The sequence below is a fragment of the Hemibagrus wyckioides genome, linkage group LG01, assembly GCF_019097595.1.
Source record: "Hemibagrus wyckioides isolate EC202008001 linkage group LG01, SWU_Hwy_1.0, whole genome shotgun sequence".
In the NCBI taxonomy this organism is placed as follows: domain Eukaryota; kingdom Metazoa; phylum Chordata; class Actinopteri; order Siluriformes; family Bagridae; genus Hemibagrus; species Hemibagrus wyckioides.
Genome location: NC_080710.1, coordinates 27538280 through 27561227, shown reverse-complemented (window position 1 = coordinate 27561227; position 22948 = coordinate 27538280). Strand labels below are relative to the sequence as shown.

General features: G+C 38.9%; 2 protein-coding genes across 3 annotated transcripts in view; one reads left to right on the top strand and one right to left on the bottom strand.

Moving 5' to 3' along the window:
• Nucleotides 1-982: 982 nt before the first annotated feature.
• Nucleotides 983-16366, top strand: rmdn1 (regulator of microtubule dynamics 1). The gene is made up of 10 exons (XM_058388877.1): nucleotides 983-1217; nucleotides 4593-4698; nucleotides 9875-9962; nucleotides 12275-12434; nucleotides 12532-12621; nucleotides 13774-13829; nucleotides 13946-14033; nucleotides 15310-15340; nucleotides 15443-15576; nucleotides 16167-16366. Exons 1-10 carry the CDS (start codon nucleotides 1119-1121, stop codon nucleotides 16209-16211), a joined length of 897 nt encoding a protein of 298 aa, XP_058244860.1. The 5' UTR covers nucleotides 983-1118; the 3' UTR covers nucleotides 16212-16366.
• Nucleotides 16367-17250: 884 nt separating this feature from the next.
• The window catches only part of LOC131352613 (NEDD4-like E3 ubiquitin-protein ligase WWP1), a 50313-nt gene continuing 44615 nt past the window's right edge, over nucleotides 17251-22948 (bottom strand). For both annotated transcript variants that reach the window (XM_058388867.1, XM_058388857.1), the window contains exons 23-25: nucleotides 22419-22515; nucleotides 21246-21318; nucleotides 17251-21135 (exon numbers count right to left, since the gene is read on the bottom strand). In XM_058388867.1, the coding sequence (XP_058244850.1) occupies nucleotides 21036-21135; nucleotides 21246-21318; nucleotides 22419-22515 (270 nt within the window). In that variant the 3' untranslated portion in view covers nucleotides 17251-21035. The remainder of the gene's footprint in view (nucleotides 21136-21245; nucleotides 21319-22418; nucleotides 22516-22948) is intronic.

Here is a 22948-nt window from a genome sequence, read left to right as displayed (position 1 = left end):
AACAAAATAAAGTCAATTTAAAGGATAATTGAAAATAAATAAACAATATAAGAGTGAATATATGAGTAAGAACAGACGTGAGGAGGTCAGTGTTGGGTTCTTGCTGTTTTCTTGCTCTGTCTGTATTTTTCCATCTAGAACCTAGAACATTCTGAGGTACGAATAAATGTCATCACTTGACTGAACAAGTACTTAGCAATAGCAGATTTGGAAAGGGAAAAAGGGGATCGATCAGATTTGGACTGAGACCTGGCAACCCTGTGTTTAATCGCCTGTGTTAATAATGTCTGCATCTCAATATTGCAAGACATTAAGTTGTCTCATAGTTTATTTTTAGTTATATAAATAAATAAATAAATAAATAAATAAATAAATAAATAAATACCAGAATTTAATTCATGGGATCAATAAAGTATCTATCTATCTATCTATCTATCTATCTATCTATCTATCTATCTATCTATCTATCTATCTATCTATCTATCTATCTATCTATCTCTCTCTCCCTCTCACATACACACACACAGACTATTTGTAGTTATAAGTAAGTAAGTAAGTAAGTAAGTAAGTAAGTAAGTAAGTAAATAAATAAATAAATAAACAGCTTGACAGGGGAAAAAGTTTCTTTTCTTTAGATTTGGACTGAGACCTGGCAACCCTGTGTTTAAACCTCGCAATGTCTGCATCTCAGTATTTCAAGACATTAAGTTGTCTCACAGGTTATTTTTACAAGCAAGCAAACAAACAAACAAACAAACAAATAAATAAACAGCTTGACAGGGGAAAAATTCTTTCCATTAGATTAGATTTGGACTGAGACCTGGCAACCCTGTGTATAGACCCCTGTGTTAACCCCGAAATAATGTCTGCATCTCAGTATTGCAATACATCAAGTTGTCTCACAGCTTTTAGTTAAATAAATAAATAAATAAAACAGCTCGACGGCTTATGAGAACTTTTATTCTAGAATACGTCTCATAATACCGGAAGCCCTACCCGCCACTACGGTTGGGTTCACATTGTGGACGGTGGTTTAAAAAGAGCAATGAACCGGGAAGCTTTACACTTTTCCTTTGCAGCAGCTTGACATTGACTTTGCGGGTTTTCTCTGCGAGGACATGGCCACCGGCTCTCCGCTGCGGGCTTTCACGCGTCTGGCGGGCGCAATAACGCGGCGACGCTGCGCGAGCTCCACTTTCCGGAGGAGCGCGAGCTCAGTAAGACTTTCAGCACTACACAACAACAACATTCTAAACACTGAGGGCTTCATCTCTCTCTCTCTCTCTCTCTCTCTCTCTCTCTACATATCATTATAACTTCTTTTTATACTTTTATCTTATTTTTAATTTTTTAATTTAATTTAATTTAATTTTTTTTTACATGACAAACACACCAATCAGTTTGGGGTACTGATCTGCTTTTATTATTTATTTATTTATTGATTGATTTACTGGTCTGCTTTTATTCATTCATTCTTTCTTTCATTTATTTATTTATTTATTTATTTATTTACTTACTGATGTACTTTTACTTGTTTATTTATTTATTTACTTGCTTACTTACTTTCTGATGTACTTTTATTTATTTATTTATTTATTGATCGATCGATCTATCTGCTTTTATTTATTTATTTATTTATTTATTTATTTATCAATCATAAACCCCAGACATGAAGGGGTCGCTCAGGAAAAATAAAAAGATTAAAAAAATAAATAAAATAAAAAAAAATTATTACACGGCTTATATTTTACTATACGTCTAATATATCCCATAATAATTTCAGATCATTTTATCCAACATTTAAAAGACAAGTAGAAAGGAAGAAACACTCCAGCAGATCATTTTGTGTGATAAATGTTGGCCTAAAACTGAGGTCTAAAACTGGTTACTGAAACATTTGGTATGACCACAATTTCAGGAGAAAAAATAGGGGAAAAAATAGGTTTTTGACATTTCTGATCAAAATTAAAAAAAATAAAATCCAGGTTTATGCAGCATGTCAAGATGTCTAAAAGTGATAACCGAAAATATTTAATGTGTCCAAGAAAGAAAGAAAAAAAATCAGGATAAAGTATTTTAATTTATTTTTATTTTATTTTATTTTATTTTAATAAATACTGTCTTTTTTTTCTTTTTTTTTTTTTTTAGGATGGTCAGTATTCAACTTCTCACTTAATCTTCTTAAAAATATTTGTGAACGTTTTGGAATTCAGATAAAATAATAGTGCTTATTTATGGACAAAATGCCACAGTGTCTAAAAACTAAAAATTGTAAATATTAAGAGTTAAAAGTTCAGGATATAATATATATATACTTTTTCCTGTAGTTTTTTCTACTCCCCCCCCCCCCACTGGATTATTCCTCACAAGTGTTTGTATAAATATATAATATAAAAGATTAATTCAGATTATATTTTAGGATCCATTTATTAAAAACGAGTCAGGTTTCTGGATGAAGCCTGTCCGGGTTTGCAGATGACCTGATTACTGAAAAAAAATGTAATTCTTTAACAATTTCAAGAAAAAAGAAAGAAAGAAACACAAAAACATTGCACAATATTTATTTGTCTGTGTTTAACAGATTTTTTAACCCCACAGTCTTACTTCTCACGGAACCCAGGTTCTGTATAAAGGTTCAAGACGTCTAAAACCGATCAGTGACATATTTAATGCATCACCAATTTCAAGAAATACGTATTCATGCACAATGCCATTCTTTTTTGCCTGACGTTTTTTTGTTTTCCCCTCATCCTGCCATTTCTTCCCCTTTATGTCTGTTTAGTGTTTAATATTTCTTCTTTTTTAAATTTTATTCGTTTGGTGTTTTTTTCCATCCTGCTATTTCTTCTTTTTCTAATTTTTTTTTCTTTTTTTTGTTCAGTGTTCAACATTTCTTCTTGTTTCTTTTTTTTTTTTCTTGTTTTGTGTTTGTTTAATATTTCTTATTTCTTTTTTCTTCTTTTTTTCTTGCTTTTTTGTTTGCTTGGTGTTTAACATTTTTTTACTTTTTATTATTTTCTTTTTCCATCCTGCTATTTCTTCTTTTTCTCCTTTTTTTTTTTCTTGCTTTGTGTTTATTGGGAGTTTTTGAACCCAAGATTCAGCTTGTTGCATTCCTCCTCACCTTTTATATACTTTTAAGATCACTGCATTAAAACTAATCCCGGTTTTTGAGTAAATGTTCGAGACCTCCTATCTGGTCACTAAATGTTTTTAATGAATGACCATGTTCTGGATTTGGTGTACTAAATGTAGTAAATTAACAGGCTCAGATTAGATTCTAGATCAGTGTTGTCTTTGTGTCTTAAACTGGTCACTAAAACATCTAATGCATCACCAATTTCAGGATTAAAAACATGTTTATTTTTCAAAACCTTTTTGTTCACTTTTTAGATGGCTTTAAACCAACATTATTGCATCTTTCTACACTTTATCTCATGAAGTTATACTTTTATATGTTAGAAATTTCAATTCCTAGTGTTAATTGTAGGCATTTTTAATGTAACATTTAAGCTGAAAACGCCGCATTACTCTTCACTTGACATCCTAAACCTTGATCTTTTTAAATGCCTGAAATCGTACTGCATTCTAGGATCCATTTCCTGAAGGAAGTTTGAATAAGTTAAGTTCAGTTGTCGGTTTTGCAAGAATGATGATTATGGACGGTGTGCAAAACGAGTAAAACGTGATTCCAGCAACATGGACAAGCATCCAGCGCTTCCATTGTTTTCAAATGTATTTGGTTCATTTACCTTAAGACTTTCTCTTTTAATACTTTTACTTAAAATTCTTTGAAACAATTGAGTGAGCTGCCATGAGAGGTCACAAACCAATTTGTTTCGATGTAAATCTCAGGAAATGAAAGCTGAAGTTCTAATTTGTCTTTGGATCACAAAAACAAGTTTCTTCATTTTTGCGCAAAAACGAATTAATATTACCTTGTTGTTCCAATACTTTTGGAGGGAGCTGTAGCGCAAATACCTGAAGGTTTAAAAATAAATAAATAATTCAGTCAGTCTAGAACATGGGCCTTGGGTTCCTGAACATGAACCCATCTCTGTACAACAAGCTGGATAGACGCGATTGCTGAAAAATTCTTTCAGACATTTGACCTCGACCTGTTTGGATCGATTTCAGAATCGATTCAGAATCAGTTCATCTGCTGCTTACACTGATAACACCTGTATAAATCTAAATCCTGCAAACATGTAGCAGCTCATTCTTGGGATATTTCTGTAATGAGAATATCGGATGAACACCCAAGCATCCAATCCAGTTGAATAAATATTTTTATTTAATTTTTAAAAGATTATTTAATATTAATGCATCGATTTCTCTCTGCAATTTTTTTTTTGTCATTGTGTATTCTGTGTAATGTTTTTTCGACACATTATTTCTTTAAAATTTTTATATTAATTTAATTATTTTTTATTTTTATCCTTTTTCCCCCTCTGTCACTTTAGTAGTCCAGAAATCCCATTTTATATATTTGTATTCAAGTCCTTATTGTCCTATAAAGAAAAATTGGTAGTAATGGTTTAAACACACACACACAAAAGTGTTTAACGTGTTGTTTTATAACCCAACATTAGGCCTGGAATGCTGCGCTCCTCGTCACTTTACCTCCACTATCTTATCTGGGATATGAAACACTCCAGAGAGCATCATGCGCAACTGCAGTGTTTGCACTTGACAAAGGTAAAAGCTTTAAAAATGGCATATCTAAGCTTACATGCATGAGCAGGATATAGCAAGATAAAGTAAATACACCGACCAGGTCATAACATTATTATTATTCGAATGTTTTTTTTTTTGTAAATAGATAAATAAAAAGTAAAGAAATAAGTAAATAAATAGGTAATCCACCCACACAAAAAAAGGGGGGGGGGGGTCAATTATGTTCAGTTATGAAACGGCCCATGATGATGCAATGTAGGATAAGAAGGGCTGCCAGACCCTATAGAACTTCACAGCGGAGCCTCGGATGGTGTACTTAAGATGCTCAAGTTTAAGATAAGACGTCACCTCCAATACCCAGTGTTTGCGAGATGGTGGCCTTGCCCTTTTCCAACTGAAAAGAATCAGGCGTCTAGCAAATAATGAGGAAAAGGCAATAATTTCTAACTGATTAGCTGATAGGTGCATTTCTTCTGATACTACACCAAAAATGGAAGTCAGGGGATTAGGGTCTATATCTTTATTACAGATAGATGAATATGTTGCGAAGATGTCTATCCAAAAACTTTTTAATCTGGGGCATCCCCAGAACATATGGCTTAGATCTGCTGGTTCCAAACCACATCTGGGGCAAGATGAGTCTGACCCTGGATACATTTTAGCCAGCTTGCTCCTAGATAAATGGAGCCTATGAAGCACCTTAAGTTGTAAAAGTCTGTGTCTGATACATACAGAAGATGAGTGTACCAACTCTATTGCACACTGCCAGGCTGTATCTGATATCTCCATTCCCAGTTCCTCCCCCCATTGCCTTCTTATATGATCCAGAGATGGGGAGGCGGTTCTTTGAATGATCTCATATAAAATGGACATCATACCCCTTTGAAAGGGGTCCATATTTAACAACTCCTCTATCCAGCCCCCTTCTGGCCGGTTCAAGGAAGGAGAGATATGTTTCTTAATGTACGTATCTAAAAAAAATTAGACTGAGGGATCTCAAAGTCTGTTCTTAGCTGTTGGAATGAAATAAATATGCCGTCTTTGAAAAGGTCTTTAACACAGCTAATTCCAATTCTGGACCACAATTGAAATGCTGAATCTATAAGGAAACAAAGGATTCAGAAGAATAGGGGCAGAAGGTAACGCTTGTTTACTATTAAAGTGAAGTCTGAACTGTGACCATATTCTGAGTGATCCACAGATAATTGGGTTATTTGTAGAATAATGTTTGCTGACTGGGACTGGAGCACATAGCAGTGAACGTAGAGATACTGGATTACATGTGTGTTGCTCCATCAGCAACCAAAGTGGGGCTTCATCACTTGACATATCAGAAAGCCAGAAAATCAATTTGTGTAGGTTGGCTGCCCAGTAGTAATATAAAAAATTTGGCATTGCCAGTCCACCCTCCTCCTTCTTCCTTTCCAGATACTCTTTTCTTATGCGTGGAATTTTCTCATCCCAAAGAAACATGGAAATACAGTTATTTAGATCTCTGAAGAATGATTTGGGAATAAAAACAGGCACGGTCTGAAATGAAAACAAGAATCTTGGTAGTATTGTCATTTTAATGGAGTTAATCTTCCCGGCTAAAGATAGAGGTAGATTTGACCACCATGCCACGTCTCGCTTGGCTTTGTCCAGTGCTGAGTTGAAGTTATTATTAAACAAATCATTATATCTGCGTGTTACATTCACACCTAGATAGAGAAATTTATCAGAGCTTACTGAGAATGGAGAGGATTGGAAAGACATTTATTATGCACTTTGATTGATAGGGAAAAGAAGACTCTTTGTTAAATTAATTTTATGTCCTGAAATGTTTCCAAAATCTGAGATAGCTGTAAGAGCCTTTGGTATAGAGGAATCTGGATTAGACAGGAAGAGGAGGAGATCATCTGTATAAAGCAGCAGCTTATGCTCATATCCCTCCCTGAGTATACCAGGCAAGCCCTCTGTATTCCTCAACAGGATTGCGAGAGGCTCGATGGCAATAGCAAAGAGCAGGGGGGACAGAGGGCAACCCTGCCTTGTCCCTCTAGAGAGAGGAAAGCACTTAGAAATTATATTATTTGTTCGAATGGATGCTTGGGGCCTAGTATATAGAATTTTGTATATAGAATCCAAGAACAGAACATGGGGCCAAAGCCAAACCTTCTAAGTGTTGCAAGTAGATAAGCATATTCAATTCTATCAAATGCTTTGTGGGCATCTAAAGATGTTAAGATCTCTGGATTTATATTATTTTTGGGTGAATAGATAACATTAAATAAACAACGAAGATTGTAAGAAAGCTGCCTCCCAGTAATAAAACCAGTTTGATCTGGATGAATTACCTTTCTCATGATCATGATTCTGATTGCCAGCACTTTAGCCAGGATCTTATAATCACAGCAGAGTAAACTGATCGGTCGATAAGATTCACACTTAAACGGATCCTTATCCTTTTTAAGAAGGACCGGTATAACAGCCTGTGTCATGGATAAGGGGATGAGAATTTGAAACAAGGGCCTCCTCAAATACTTTACACAACAGAGGTGCTAACTTGGCAGAAAACTTCTTGTAAAACCCGGCCGGATAGCCGTCAGGACCTGGAGCTTTTCCAGATTTTAGTTTCTTGATTGCATTACAAATCTCGAAAACAGTTATATTGCCTTCTAAAATAGATTTATCTGAATCCTCGAGGGATGGCAATTCTAGATTACTGTAAAAATCCTCTATTCGATCAGTGTCACTCACCTCAGAACTGTAAAGAGTTTCATAGAAAAGTTTAACCTGATCGTTCATTCCCTGTTGATAAGTAACAGTGTTGCCAATCCTGTTTCTGATTGCTGTTATAAAACTAGCTGCTGCAGATTGTTTCAGTTGATAACACAAAAGCCTGCCAGCTCGCTCGCCATGTTCATAATGAATCTGGCGTGACGTCAAGTGCAGATCTTCTGCGTGCTCGCTGGTCAGAGAGTCAAATTCAGCTTGAAGCAGGAGTCTTTCCTTTTGCAGTTCCTTGGAAGACGACGTTAACTGCGACTGATCAATCGTATTTATTTCATTCATAATTTCTGTAATCCACTTTGATTTCTTTTTATTTACACCTGCTTGATATGAAATAATTTGTCCCCTCACATACAATTTCAGAGTATCCCATAGAATACAATAACTTATTTCTGGGGATTCATTTGTCTTGAGTTAAAACGCCATGTACGTTTGGAAATGACATTACCTGGGAGATGCAGCTTTAATGACACTGGACTGTGGTCTGAAATAACAATGCTGCCATACTCCACATGTGACATTAAGGGGAGTAGCTTCCTGTCCAGGAGAAAATAGTCGATCCTGGAATAAGTTTGATGTACCGGTGAGTAGAAGGAGAACTGCTTGGATGATGGATACTTAAATCTCCAGGAGTCACTTACACCATACGTCTGGAGAAAGGAGTTAATACACTGCGCTGACTTACTTGCCGTAATAGTTTTAGAGCTAGAGCGGTCCAAAACTGGGTGTAGGACACAATTCAAATCCCCTCCTAAAATTAGGTTATATGTGTCTAAGCTAGGCAAAAGTGAAAATAAGTCACTGAAAAATCATACGTTGTCCCAGTTAGGTGCTTAAACATTGGCCAGGACCACAGGCATATTAAAAAGTTTACCCTGGATTATCACGTATCTACCATTTTTGTCCATCACAGTTGCCTCCTCAACAATCTGTACATTCTTACGTATTAGCACGGCAAGTCCCCTGCTTTGGCTATTAAAATTAGAATGGAATATCTGCGTAAAGCCTCCTCTGTGTAGTTTAGGGTCTCTTGCAAATATACTATATCAGATTTCAATTTATTAAGATGTGTGAAAACCTGGTTTCGTTTTACTGAGTGATTTAGTCCCCGCACATTCCAACTGACAAGGCTTGTCTCTGCTCCGCTTATGTTACTGAAGGCCGTCGCAAAGAGTTCTCAACAGTACCACCAGAGGGACCCCTTGAAGAGAGGAAGAAGGAAGGGGGGGGTTGAGTAAAAAAAATAAAATAAATAAAAATAAAGGGGAGGGGGTTGGTTATAACATACATAAACTTCGGATACATAAACTCACACCGTGTAGAACGACTAACAATAGAAAAAAAACATAGTATTAAACCCTTGCGTATAAACCCGCAAGCTCTTCCAGCTGTTCCCACTCCTAAATAGCTTACCATGTGAGCCCTCACTCGGAGAACATACTATACAGCTCTTACATTTATTCAACAATAGAGCTGCCCCATAGCTGGCTCCAACTGAACCTCAGAAATAACAATAATGAACATATATTACAGTGAAAATTAAAAGAGGACCTGGAAAATCACATTATACTAAACGTCACTGACACCAAACTTACATTATTCAGTCTTTAGTGGCCTAGTGGCTGAAGATTACTGTCCATCTGCTGGCCAGAACCTCTAAGATCCGTAGCACGCGTTGGACCGCTGTTTTTCAGTAGAGTCTAAGCATGCGGCCCTTTATAGTTTTGTTTTGATATCCTCCAAATTACCGGTCCAAATGATGTGATCGTAAGTTTACACTGTCGTCCTGCTGCCCGAGCAGTCGCTAGCCGTTGGTATGTGGGTGGTCGTCACTTATCTTTGTACTTAATGTACTTCAGGATGAACTCTTTAGCTTTTCATGTGTCCTTGAAGCTGTTCTCCTGCCCGTCATGTGTCGTGATTCGTAAGATTGCAGGATATTTCAGAAACAAACGCCCTCACAGCCGCGAAGTAAACTCCTCACCTAGTTGAAAGCTGCACGTTGCTTGCTCAATGACTGGGTGAAATCGGGAAGGACCCGTACTTGATCTCCGTGGGTTGTGGTGATTGTCTTCATTTCCACGGCTTTCTTCAAGATGTACTCTTTTTCAGAGAAATAGTGACATCTCACCACAAATGCGCGCGGCGGTTCATTGTCGTTAATTGGTTTGCTGCGAAGAGCCCGATCCAAAAGTGGAGCCTTTTCAAGGTTCAGGGCATCTTTCAGGAGGCCAGCTACAAAATCAGTCATACGTTCACCGTGCTCTCGCCCTTCTTTAACTCCCGTAATGCGAAGATTTGAGCGGTGAGACCTGCCATGATGAGGAGATATGAGATCAGTGTTATTCACATCACCTCTCAGTGGTCATAATGTTATGCCTTAATTTAGTGACATAAATCCTCTCCTTTTTTTCCTTCTGTTCAGCGGAGGAAGTTTTAGAACAAGCCGATTACTTGTACAGCTGTGGAGAAACAGAGAAACTTTACCAGCTCCTGCTGCAGTATAAGGACAGGTAGGTAATACATTACTGTTTTTCTTAAATATGAATGAAAATTGCAGTTCAGTTTATATACAAATATCAGAATAAAAATGACAAAAAGTTTAAAATATTTGTACCTAATGAGGAAGCCAGAGGGAATGGTGGCTCTTTCCTTCCTAATTTTGAGGTAGCGTGCATATAAAGTCTACACTTTCCTGTTGAAATGAAAATCGAACGTTTGTCCAGTTCTCAGTGATCTCACTGCCTTGCTTTGTTTTCTCCGTTTGTTGATGTTGGCCTTTACGCTGTTCCATGGTACGTCTAATGTTTTGGAATTTTCTTTATATCTCTCTCCCTCCTGATCCAAACTTTTCATTCAGTGAGATGCCACGCATGCTTTCTAAGCTGTCTGAGGACCCTGGCTTTAACAGTCAGATGAAACCAAGAGGAAGAAGAAGCTCAGGCAGAAACAGTTGATGTTTAGTTGGGGTTCGTTTAGAATCATCTCGTTAATGACCGCTGTATGACGATGACTTTCGAGCAGGAGATACAGATGTTATTGGTCACGTACACAATACCACGTGACTGTGTGTGATAGCTCAAGTGATTAAGGCTCTGGTTAATTGACCGGAAGATCAGGGTTCAAGCCCCAGCACCGCCAAGCTACAGCTGTTGAGCCCTTGAGCAAGGCCCCCAACCCACCCTGCTCCAGGGGCGCTGCATCATGGCTGACTCTGAGCTCTGACCCCAAATCCCCAAGGATGGGATATGGGAAGAAAGAATTTCACTGTGCAGTAATGTATATGTGACAAATAAAGACAACTTAAATAAAGGGTCATAGAATATGTGTGTGTGGGGTTTCAGGGGTGTGTAAACTTTGTACATCAATGTAACTAACAGGCAGTGTGTGTGTGTGTGTGAGATACCAGACAGTCAGAGGAGTGTTTACTTGCAGTTAATGTCCTTTAGTACCCTCAGAGCTGGCAGCAAAGAAATGCTGCTTGACAACATTCAGTGGCTTCTGGAACTTGCTCAGGTTACTCATGTAAGATAATAGACAGAACACAGATCTGGAATTAATCACTGCCCAGTTCCAGACCTAGGAAAGTTTAGGGATAGAGATATTCTCTCGTCAAAGCACAAAATATTTGCATGACCAATTAGTCAAGCGTTGAAAAAATATACATTTATCAAGACCTAGAGCTGGAGGGGAGGGAAAGGAGGAAAAAGGAAAGGCGAGGGAGGAAAAATGGGAAAGAAAAAAAGGAGAAGGAGAAAAAGGGAGGAAAAAGGGGGAAAGAAAATGGGAAAATTAGAGAAAGGAAAAATGGGAAAGAAAAAAAGGAAAAGGAGAAAAAGGGAGGAAAAGGGGAAAGAAAATGGGAAAATTAAAGAAATAAAAGGAGAAAGAAAATTGGAAAATTAGAGAAATAAAAGGAGAAAGAAAAAAGGGGCAAGAAAATTGGAAAATTAGAGAAATAAAAGGAGAAAGGAAAAAGGGGAAAGAAAAAAAGGAAAAGGAGAAAAAGGGGGGAATGAAAATTGGAAAATTAAAGAAATAAAAGGAGAAAGGAAAGAGATTTAAAAAGCAGAAAGAGGGGAAAAAGAAAGGAAAACTAGCAAAGAAAAGGGAAAATAGAAAAAGGGAACAGGAAGAAAAAAATGGGCATAAAAAAGGAGAAAGGAAAATAAAAAGGAAAAATGAGAAAGGAAAAGGAAAAAGGGGAAAGAAATGGGGGGGGGGAGAGAGAGAGGAAAGAGCTGGATTGGATTGGATTCTTAACCCCAGGGGTCAGAAAATGGGGTCGTGAGAGTGACACAAAAAGAGACAAATAAAATACCTAAAAGCGCCACCTCCATGTGATGAGGAAAGATTGGAGAGAGGATAATTAAGTCAACTCTTGTGAAGTTTGTTGGCTGTTCAGGTGGCAGCGTACCAAAGTACCAAAGTAAATGGGGCAGTGCAAAAAGGTCTTGACGTTCACAGCAATGCTTGTGAATGCTTAAGTAAAAGGTACAGAGGCAGATACAGAACTCGTCTCAGAGATTCGTGGCTATTCCTGTAGACTACTGAACCCCGTCTGGAACTCGGCTGGGTGTCTTTACAGTCCTAACCATCCTGTTAAGTGAGGACGTTGTCGTGACATGCATTGTTTAGAAATGGATCACAGGGGATCCCAGAACAACAGCATCATTCATGAAGTGTTCAGGCAGTAAATCAAGCTGTTTCCCTATCACCTAAAACCTAGAAACCCCTAATAAACCCCCCAAACCCTTTCAAACCCCTAATATACCAATATGTTATGTGTCAGTAATAGTGTTTTCCTGCACCTATCTGTCATTAGTGATGATGCAGAGTTTCTGTGGAGGCTGGCTCGAGCATCCCGTGACCTCTCGTTGCTGCCCCACATCACGGCTGACCAGAAGAAAACTCTCGTCTACGAGGCATTCGACTACGCCAAAAAAGCACTGGAGAAAAACGAAGTCTGCTTTGCTGCACACAAAGTACTACACCTTATTTAGTGTTAGTTTTTCAATTATTCTTGTATCTAATGGGAAAAACAACAACAAAAACCTTTCTTTTTTTTTTTACTTTTTCAAGTGGTATGCTGTCTGCTTAAGTGATGTAGGAGAGTTCGAAGGGGTCAAAGTGAAAATCGGAAATTCCGTCATCATAAGGGAGCATTTGGAGGTAAGATGATCGTGTTGTGAGTATAGTCAAGTCTGTAATTATTGGTAATGTCTGGAAAAACAATCTATGTTTCCTATACAAAAAAATAATACTACTTTGTTACTGGAAGCATCAATAAAACTGCAAGTGAAATACACAGAGAGAGAGAGAGAGAGAGAGAGAGTTGAAAACTTGACTCTGTCTGGAGGTTACGATTTCTAAATCTAATGAATAATCTTTCAAAGTGCAAATGTACTTTTAAACAAACTAAAAATATCTGGGAATCAAAATTCCTCAAGTTTTGCAACCATCATCTAAGGATTCAGCTATCTGGATCTGAACTGTTATGAAAACCGATCTGAACTGAAGCTGGAGGTTCACCTGAACAAACCTAGGAGTGTCCATAGCACTGATACAATATATTGCCAAAAGTTTTGGGACACCACTGTCTCTGCTCTTAATTCATCCCAAAGGTGTTCTGTCCCAAAGGGCGGGCCAGTCAAGTTCCTCACCAAACTCACTCATCCATGTCTTTATGGACCTTGCTTTGTGCACTGGTGTGCAGTCATGTTGGAACAGGAAGGGGTCATCCCCAAACTGTTCCCACAAAGTTGGGAGCATGAAATTGTCCAAAATGTCTTGGTGTGAAACTGAAGCAGTGACCTAAGTTCACTGGAACTTAGGGGCCGAGCCCAACCCCTGAATTCAATGATTTAGAGGGGTGTCCCAAAACTTTTGGCAATATAGTGTATAGCTGTTAAGATGTCTGGCAACTAATTGGAAGATCATGAGTTCAAATCCAGCCACTGCTGGTCCCTTGACATATACATACTACAAAGTCTGTGAGATTTAATGTTCTGACATTGTGGCACCTCAGCTTCATTAATGAGCATGCACGCTAAAACGGTTCTCCGCGCTTCATAGAATGATGCACCGTGAATAAAAGAGCTGCAGATAAATATAACGTTAACTAAGACATTATACCCTGCAGTTGTTGAAATTTGCTGAAGATAATATATATAGCAAACTGTACATGTTTTTTTGGTGGATTTCTTCATATTCTATTAAAGGAAAAATGTCTCACTGAGAACTCGGGCTATATATTTCTGGAGTTTCCTGCATGCAAAAATTAGATGCATAACTTCATCAGGAATGTGTGTGTTCTATCCACAGAGGGCTGTTGAGCTAAATCCAAAAGATGCCACTTCTTTCCATATCCTGGGATACTGGTAAGTGCATGGCTGCTGGACGGATGAAGAAACCGGCTTTGAACCGTCATTGAATCATCAGTTGATGGATATGGTGGAACTGAACACGGCTGATATCAGCTTTTTTCCTTCCTCAGGTGTTTTTCTTTTGCTGAATTGCCATGGTACCAACGTAAAATCGCAGCGGTTCTATTCGCGTCACCACCAACTTCTACTTATGAAGAGGTAAAATGCTGAGCAGAACTACTTCTAGACATTTTATCACCATTGCAATATAAAGACAAAATCTGTCTGTTTGGAAAGAACAACCTGGAATTGAAATGGACTTCTCGAATAGATTGTAATCTGAGATAAAATCATGCTAGGTTTTGAACCGCTCCAGTGTAGCTTCAGGTCATTGTCCTGTTGGAAGGTGAACCTCTGCCCCAGTCTCAAGTCTGACCAGGCCAGACCAGGGTTTGTGCAAGGATTGCTTTGTATTTTTTTTTTTTTTTTACCAGTTCCTGCTGATGAAACGTAATATCCCTAACACTCGGGAGCTCCTGGCTACACAACTCCAACTGACTGCATACGACTGTAGAAAGGACATTTTTCATAATCACACTCTCCGGTGTCACCAAAATGAGGAGGAGGTTCCCTTATGAGTCTGGCTCCTCTTAAGGTTTCTTCCTCTTACCATCTCAGGGAGATTTTCCTTGCCACAGTCACCCCAGGCTTGTACAACTTTTGTCCTTATGTTCTGTTAAGCTGCTTTGAGACAATGTTAAAAGTGCCACAGCAACACAATTGAGCTGAATTAACACAATGCTACCACCACCATGCTTCAGAATGGATGGTGTTCTCAGGGTGATGATAGTGGTAGATGATGGGGTAGTTTTGGGTTCCTGCTATTTGTTTCAAGGGTAAAACTTTCTTTCTGTTTCCCACCACACAATGTTTACTGATGTTTCCACAGTTAAGTCCTTTTTGGCAAACTCCAAACTGAATTCAGTATGGCTTGCCACTCTTCCATAAACCCAGGCTTGTTGAAGTGTCCAGGCTGTTGATTGCCCTGTGAAAACGTTCTCGTCTGTGTCTGTGGATCTTTTCGGCCCTTTCAGAGTCAATCCCGGCCTCTGATTGGACCACAACATCTTTAGAGGTTTCACAGCAGTCAAAAGTTAGGGTGAAGATTTATTACCCCAGCCTCAGTATTATAGGTTATTATTTAGTATATAGTTTCATAACTCCCAGTGCCAGTCCTAAGCCTGGATAAAAATGGGAGGGTTTTGTCAGGAAGGGCATCTGGTGTAAACCCCGTGCCAAAACAAAATATGTGGAACAGATGATCTGCTGTGACGACCCCGAACAGGGAGCAACCGAAAGAACAACATTTTTGCACAGATTCATGACGTAATCCCAACAAAGTCCATTTTAGTTCCAGGTTCTAACAGTAGAAAATTGAGATATAACTTCTACAATCCATCGTACCTTCATCCTGAGCATGTTTTGTCATTATTAGGCCTTGGTGTTTTTCCTGAGAGCTGAAGAAGGTACAGAACCAACATCTTTCAGTTTATTCCTGCACGTTTACCCTACAGCATAATAATGATAGGGAACAAACTGTTATCTTTCCCCCTTCTTGATATTTTCAGTGGATCCAAACTTCTATAGTAAGAATCTTCTGATGCTCGGGAAGACGTACATGATGCTGAAGGACCAGGGGAAAGCTCTTCTTTGGCTTAACAAAGCCCGAGACTGTCCTGCCATTACAGAAGAGGACAAACAGGTAAGAAGACTCATGAGCGTAAAATATCTGACCTACCACAGTGCTGCTGAATCCTTGAATCTGGTCAGAAGGTATTGATTTGTCTTCTATCACAGCAGCACTGACAGTAATTCAGAGCTCAGGTTTATACCAGTGTGGTCATTTTGATCTTGGTGTTTCCATGGTAACAGCTGGACGTGCGTTGTAATTAAATATGTGAAATCAGTTGTGGTTCAGACAATTAGTGTTATTTCATGTTTATGGAAAGAGTCTCCAGTGACAGTTTTCCAGCATGACAGAGGAGTTTGCTGGTTTGTCTGTAAGGTTTGTTTGCTTATTAACCGGTAAGGAAGCAACTGGTTTTAACTGGTATGACGTACGGCAAGTGATAACAAGAATACCTCCAACCTTAACCATAACTTCACATAGGTAGAAAGCATGACATGCCATTCATAAATATAGAAAAATTGTCATCAGTAGCAAATCACTGTGGTATAAGAGGAATAAGAGTAAGAGTACACCCGACATGTTTTATTCCATATTTAAACATTTTCCATTGGTGTTTTTTTTTCCTTTTTATATTATTAACTTACCATTTTGGTTCCCAACAGGTTCATAAAGAAGCACTCGAACTGCTCAACAAACTAAATGGCTGATGGAAGGACCTGTAAACAACACAACTAGCGCCTTAGGTTATTGTAATTGCAATGGCTTTAACAGGGAACAAGTAATATTTTAAATATTGTGTTGGATGAAAAACAAGCTTTTATTGTAGACATTAATTAAATAAAAGTACCACTGATTTGAATGACTCTGTCTGAACTATTGCAATTTTTGAAAGTGAAGTTATTTATAAATATTCTGTTCTTCCTTTCTATGGGATGAAATGCTCTATTTCCATCTATTGTTTATTAATTAAAATGCATACTTTTTAGACAGAATAACCATCCATGGCCTTTTCCATCTCACATGGCATTATAAGGTCTGTGGATCGTCCGGCAACTGTTGCCACAGTGTTTGTAACGTTACAGCGTACGAAGATATTCTATACAATTGTCCGTTTCTATTTCCGTTCACTGGACCCAAGAGGTTCAAACCTGTTCCAGCAGGACAGTGTCCCAGTGCACAAAGCCAGCTTCATGTGGACATGGTGTATCTGTTGAGGTTGGACTGGAAGAACTTGAGTGTCCTGGACAGAGCTCTGACTCTGACTCAACCCCATTAAACACCTTGAAGATGAACTGGAACACTGACTACACCCCAGACCTCCTCACTCTTACAACATTACTATCTGATCTCACTAAGGTTCGTGTAGCTGAATGAACACAAATCCCCACAGCCGCACTCCAAAATCTAGTGGAAAGCCTTCCTAGAAGAGTGGAGCTTATTATAACAGCAAATAGGAATAAATCTATTCTAAATCTATATTCAGGTGAATACATGTAGGTGTGATGGTCATGGGTACACATACTTTTGCGCATATAGAGTATATATAAAAGTTCACGTGATTTGAACACGTCTGAAGCTTTTATACAACAGCTGTTGATTGATTTTCTATAACAGCAGCTATGACAATTTCTATAGTAACCGTTTAGGCATAGGGTCTTATGAGCTATAATAATATACACCCAATAGTAACAACTGGATTAAAACATTGACTTATTTTGCAAAGAAAAATCATGATTATTGATATGGTTCAGGTTTTCTAGATTATTATTCAGACCTTTATCATTTACATACATGAGAAATCTCCAGTATCAGTGCTTTGTAAAATGGGAAGTAGCTTTTCTTATACAGGAGAATCTTCCAGATTTAATTTCTTCAACATGTCAAGCTGTTAAAACATTAGAGATAATGGGAATCAACTAAGTTGTGGATGCTCGTACATTAAAAAGCATGTTGTTTGTTAAGCAAGTAAAAATTGCAATCGCTGGTAAATCACATCATCAGTGATATGAGGTTATAGAAAAAGAATCTAACCCTGGGGTGGTGAATCATCATCACATAATTTTTACACTATAACCACAAGCCTCTAACATTTTATTCCTTTCTTCATTTGTTCAGACTGTAGCACAGGGCCATAGTGCCACAGTGATAAGGTTTTCTTGCTGTCGTTTAAGCAGTGGTGGGCCGTCAGGACCAGCAAGGCCTTCTCTGCTGGTCTAAACAGCAGTGATCTGACTCACTGATTTGCATTTTAATATATTTAATATATTTTTCCATGAATGTGTATTAAATTATTCCCAAGTCTATTCTCTACATTTCATAGCTTTTCTCTTGGATGCGCTGCTTCCAGTAGTGTATATTTATGATGAGTGTTTATCCAATCATATTTCAGCCAGTGACTGACATCATGTGTTGCCAGGGTGAGAGAAATCTGCCTTAAGGCCTTCAGAATCAATAGTGCAGGCGCCCGGAGCTTAAAATAAGTGGCGATGAAACTGTTACCTTAACCAATCAGATTTCGAGTTGGCGTCACTGGGGCCATCTAGCAGGCATATGATTACATCAACAATTACCCGTCCTTTGATTGGATAATCGGAGTAGTCAGAGGCACCAAACCGCACAAACTAAATAAAATATATATATTTTAACTCACAATGGCAGAAGAAATGGATTTGGTCGCAGACATCCTTACAAATGCATTTTCGAGGCAGACTGTAATAAAATTGACTATTCCTTGTGAGGTGTGAAATACTGTAGCCTAATTCTTTTTTACTTTGCTATTTAACGGTTGATTAGTATCTATTGTCGTGGCGTCATAATGATGGTATAGAGGTGGATTAATTCAGGAAGGACACCGGTGAAGGCCTAGGTGTGAAGTGCACGGCCCACCACTGCGTTTAAGCCACTGCTTTCCAAGACAAAGTGGTCCATGTCCCATATCACCAAACTATGAGAAGTGCACTTTTATTATATAAAAGTTTAATGAATGTGCAACAGTGGTGAGGAATTTGTTTTGTTTTTTTTTTTACTGTAATGACCAAACGGATCACAAAACAACAGTAGCAGCTTGCTGATAAAACTCGCTCGTTTAAGCGGACAGTGATCATCTTCCTGCACTAGCAACGTGGCAGAAAGCACCAGATGAAGATTTTGCTATTTCGGAAGAAGAAAAAAAAAAGAAAAAAAGAAAAAGAAAAAAAAAAAAAAAGAGAGTTGAAGTCTGAGGATCAGCTGTGAAACATGTTCATGCATTATTTCAAATAAAATAAGACAAGCAGACACCTGGGGCACAGAAATGATTTAAGTGATGCTGAAAATTCACCGCTAATTATTTCATTCACACAAAAATAAACAAAGCCTCTTCGTCTTATCCGGGTACTGCAGAAAGAAAAAAGTGTTTAAAATCTATATCTTGCTTAAATAGAAAAAATGTCTTTATTTCTAATGCACAATTAATCACATACTGGCATTTCAGATCTTGTTTTTATGTTGTTGTTTTTTTAAAATGAGGGTACAATGGATTTTGTAAATGGCCAAATCTCATTCTCACTTAAACTCCGAGGGTCGTTCGTTAGTTACATCATTTTTTTAGGTTTCAAGCTTCATACTCCACAGTCGAAAAATGTTCAGTGTTCGCTATTGTAGCTGTTGTTCACGAGCTGTGTGTATTCGCTTCGTCGATGGAAAAAAACAAAAAACAAAAACAAAAGGGTGAGGAATAAATGAAAGGAAACGGAGGTAAGCTGAGTAGAGCTGTGAAAGCCTGGCATCCAGGCTCCAGAGGCTTATTTATCCTCTAAGGCCTGTTCTCTCACACATGCACGTCAAAAACTTGATGCCAAAGACAAACCCACGGCTCCTCGAGAGCAAATGCATGGTGATCGATTAAGGGCCGATATGCGGAAAGGAAAAGTCCATCCTGAAAGGTGTGTTGTTTTGGGAGGTTTCTTTAAAAAATCATTTCTGTGAGAAGTTTGAGGTTCGTCTGGCGTCACAGTGAAGCAATGCTATGCAGTTTAATATGAGGGATAAAGATCCGGTATTGCTTCTTACAATAAAAGAGCAGGATCATCTCTCTTCACAATTTTCAACATCCTCAGAAGTAGTGCAAACCTCGGCGCCAAGGCTGGTGGGTGGTCTATGAGACGACGAGTCTAGTATCTCGTATAAAAAGATCCGCTTGAGCAGAGTGTACAGATGAGTGAGGGAGCAGTGAAGGATTAAAGCGCCACCGCATCGCTCTCTTCAGCTGAAGAAGCAAGGGATAAATCCCCACTGGTGCTGTTCCTACTCCCCCAAGTTTAGGGGAAAGAAATAAGAATAGGAATGATGGAAGAAAGAGTCTGGGATTCTTGGGATGCTGTTATAAAATCAGGTGCATGATTTAGGTTAATAAGCGAATTATTCAGGATGGAGTTTTCCTTTCATATTCCAAATCCTCACAGCTCAGGACACAGTGATTTTGTTGCCACAGTGAACTTGTGGTCAGCTCCACAAACATCTGAATGAACACGAGGATTCTGACATACTTCCGAGTCTCCTATCTACAGGGACCGGTTTCGGTCTAACCCAACGATGGGATGAATCTGCGATTGTTTCTGCTTCGGATAAAATCGGATCGAATTTTTTAAAAAACGTTTGTGACTCGATTCCTAAACGCCATGTGAACCACGGTGGACGTTTTCGCTCAGCCTTCTATCTTCTCTAAACATGCTAACAAAAGATCAGTTCGGTCTCCACGGTAGTCTAATGATGGATCTATAGACCTGATTAAAAAGCCCTCGATGTAAATGAACAGCCAGGACATGCAAGTGAGCCTTTCCTTGGGAAACTCTTTATCTAAGAAGTGTAGGCTAAATATGCAGCAGCTGGAGAGAGAGAGAAAGAGTGGGGGAAAAAAAATACTTTTGGTCTAAAGTGACAACTGCAATACTGTCAGAGGTTCTGGATGATATGCCATGTGGATAACGGATTTACTGCATGGAGATTGGTGGATTTTGGGGAGGGATGGGTTGAGGGAGGAGGAGGAGAAGGAGAAGGTCAAACCTTCTCCAGAGACAGCCATGCAACTGCAGCACAAACACAATTAAAGATAAAATAAAATAAAATAAAAGAGGGGGAAAAAAAAAAAAAAAAACCCAGGCACCAGACGGAACACTACAATTATTCTTTAAGAGCTCTATAAAACTAGAGCTGTAGTTATGGTTTAATTATAAAACCTTCTCTGATTTTTTTGTTTTTTTGTGTCAATCCCCTTGAAAAAAAAAAAAAAAAAAGACCATTATTGTATTTAGATTTTTGCTTTTTAAAAGATAAGGAAAAAAAAAAAGAAAAAAGCTAAAATGCTTGCATAATCATGGGGAATAATGTTATGGAGATTGCTAAATGAGGTTTCAGATTAAGATTTGGTTTAAAATGACAAAATAGCTTATGTACATTGATAGTTCTCTGTGCAATTTTCTTTTCATGTTTTTTTTTTTTGTTATTGTTTTTCCTCGTTCTGCCGGAAGCGCTGCAGAAGAGAAGACAGTTCTCTACTCTTGTCCAAATCCTTCGGTTTCCTCGATCGCGAAGAGGAGCTTCTCTTTTAACTGTTCGAAGCTTTTGTACGGAGGCAAGTCCAGGCGATTAAAGCTGGGGAAAGTCAGAAAGTCAGAGAATGAGGAATAGAGTGTAGCGTTTACATGGATGAGAGCAGAAACCTGGAAAATCGTAACAAATGGAAGTGCATTAAAAGTGTTCACCATGTATGACTCCGGGGAAGCCAGGTCTCCTTGCCAACCTTCTCGATGCAGAATTTCTGAGGTCCATTGCTCCCTGTTAAAAATCAGAGAGGGAACATTAAACAGGTACATGCTGAGTTTCCAGTGTATTAGCTCAACTCTGTTACTGTTCTGAGGGGTTTAAAGACCACAACACCACTGCTGCAACTCATACACACACACACACACACACACACACACTCAAATGTGTGTGCACACAAACAGACTGACACACACCCCCCAACAAACTGACGTGGACACACAGGCCCATCAGCACACAACTGACCGACCCACACACAAAAAAAAAAAAACAGACAGGCTCATCAGCACACACACAGGCCAACACCGATCCACACACAAACACACACACACACACACACAAACTGACGTGGACACACAGACAGACAGGCCCAGCAGCACACACACAGGCCAACCGATCGACACACACACACACACACACACAAACTGACGTGGACACACAGACAGACAGGCCCAGCAGCACACACACAGGCCAACCGATCGACACACACACACACACACACACACACAAACTGACGTGGACACACAGACAGACAGGCCCAGCAGCACACACACAGGCCAACCGATCGACACACACACACACACACACAAACTGACGTGGACACACAGACAGACAGGCCCAGCAGCACACACACAGGCCAACCGATCGACACACACACACACACAGATGTGTGCACAAAGACAGTCCGACAAACACAAAGACAGGCAAAGCAGCACACACAAAGGCCGACTGACACACACACACACAGACCAACTGACACACACACACACAGGAAGAATGACACGCTGAGAGAGACACACACAAAGACAGAAAGATTCACACACACTCTCTCTCAAACACACACACACACACACACACACCATTGTTGTCCTATTAAACTGCCTCCAAAATCCCATCCCCAACAGAACAAGACAAAACTGTGCTTTCTGATTCAGATTTTTCTGATTCTGTGGCAGAATACAAAAAAATGCTAATACTTAGTTTAAACTTATTTACCCAATGTACAATTTTGCTCTCAAATGTAATAAACTGAAAAATCTGTGCAATAACCTTACATCCAGCTCATGGGAATCATGCTATTCCTTTCTTACTTCGTGTGCGTGTGTGTGTCTCACCCATGAGTTCGGCGAAACCCCCCAGGGGAAGTCTGCAGGTGCCCGTGACGAACTGCAGCAGCCGCAAGCGAACCTCGTTGTCCACCTCCTTCACAAACTGCACAGAAAGCAGGTTTTATTACAGCAAACCATATTCAATAATTCACTGTTGAATTCTCTCTTCTGATTGGTCAGAAGATGCTGACTGGACTTCTGAAAAAACAGCAGCTCTAACAAAAGCACCAGCTGGAGTTCACTTGCATTAAAGCTGCTATGAAAACAGATGTTTCATCACCAGACTCTCATCTCTTCATGTTTATTTAGCATTTATCATTAACATCTCCTCATAAAAAAATCACTGTTTGAGAAAATTCAATCAGGAGAGACAGAAAAGAGAGAGAGAGAGAGAGAGAGAGGGAAAGAGAGAGAGGGAGAGAGAGAGAGTCAGGGATGAGAGAAGTGCGGGAGGACAGGGAGGTGAAGGGGAAGAGGGATAGAGAGAGTGAGAGAAAGACAGACATGAATAGAGAGAGAGAGAGAGAGAGAGTTTG

What these genes read in the sequence shown, in the direction of transcription:
- rmdn1 (XM_058388877.1), top strand. Translation starts at nt 1,119, where the DNA reads ATGGCCACCGGCTCTCCGCTGCGGGCTTTCACGCGTCTGGCGGGCGCA. An exon ending in TCCGGAGGAGCGCGAGCTCA is followed by an intron (nt 1,218 to 4,592) that starts GTAAGACTTTCA and finishes ACCCAACATTAG; the next exon opens with GCCTGGAATGCTGCGCTCCT. An exon ending in TTTCCTGAGAGCTGAAGAAG is followed by an intron (nt 15,341 to 15,442) that starts GTACAGAACCAA and finishes TGATATTTTCAG; the next exon opens with TGGATCCAAACTTCTATAGT.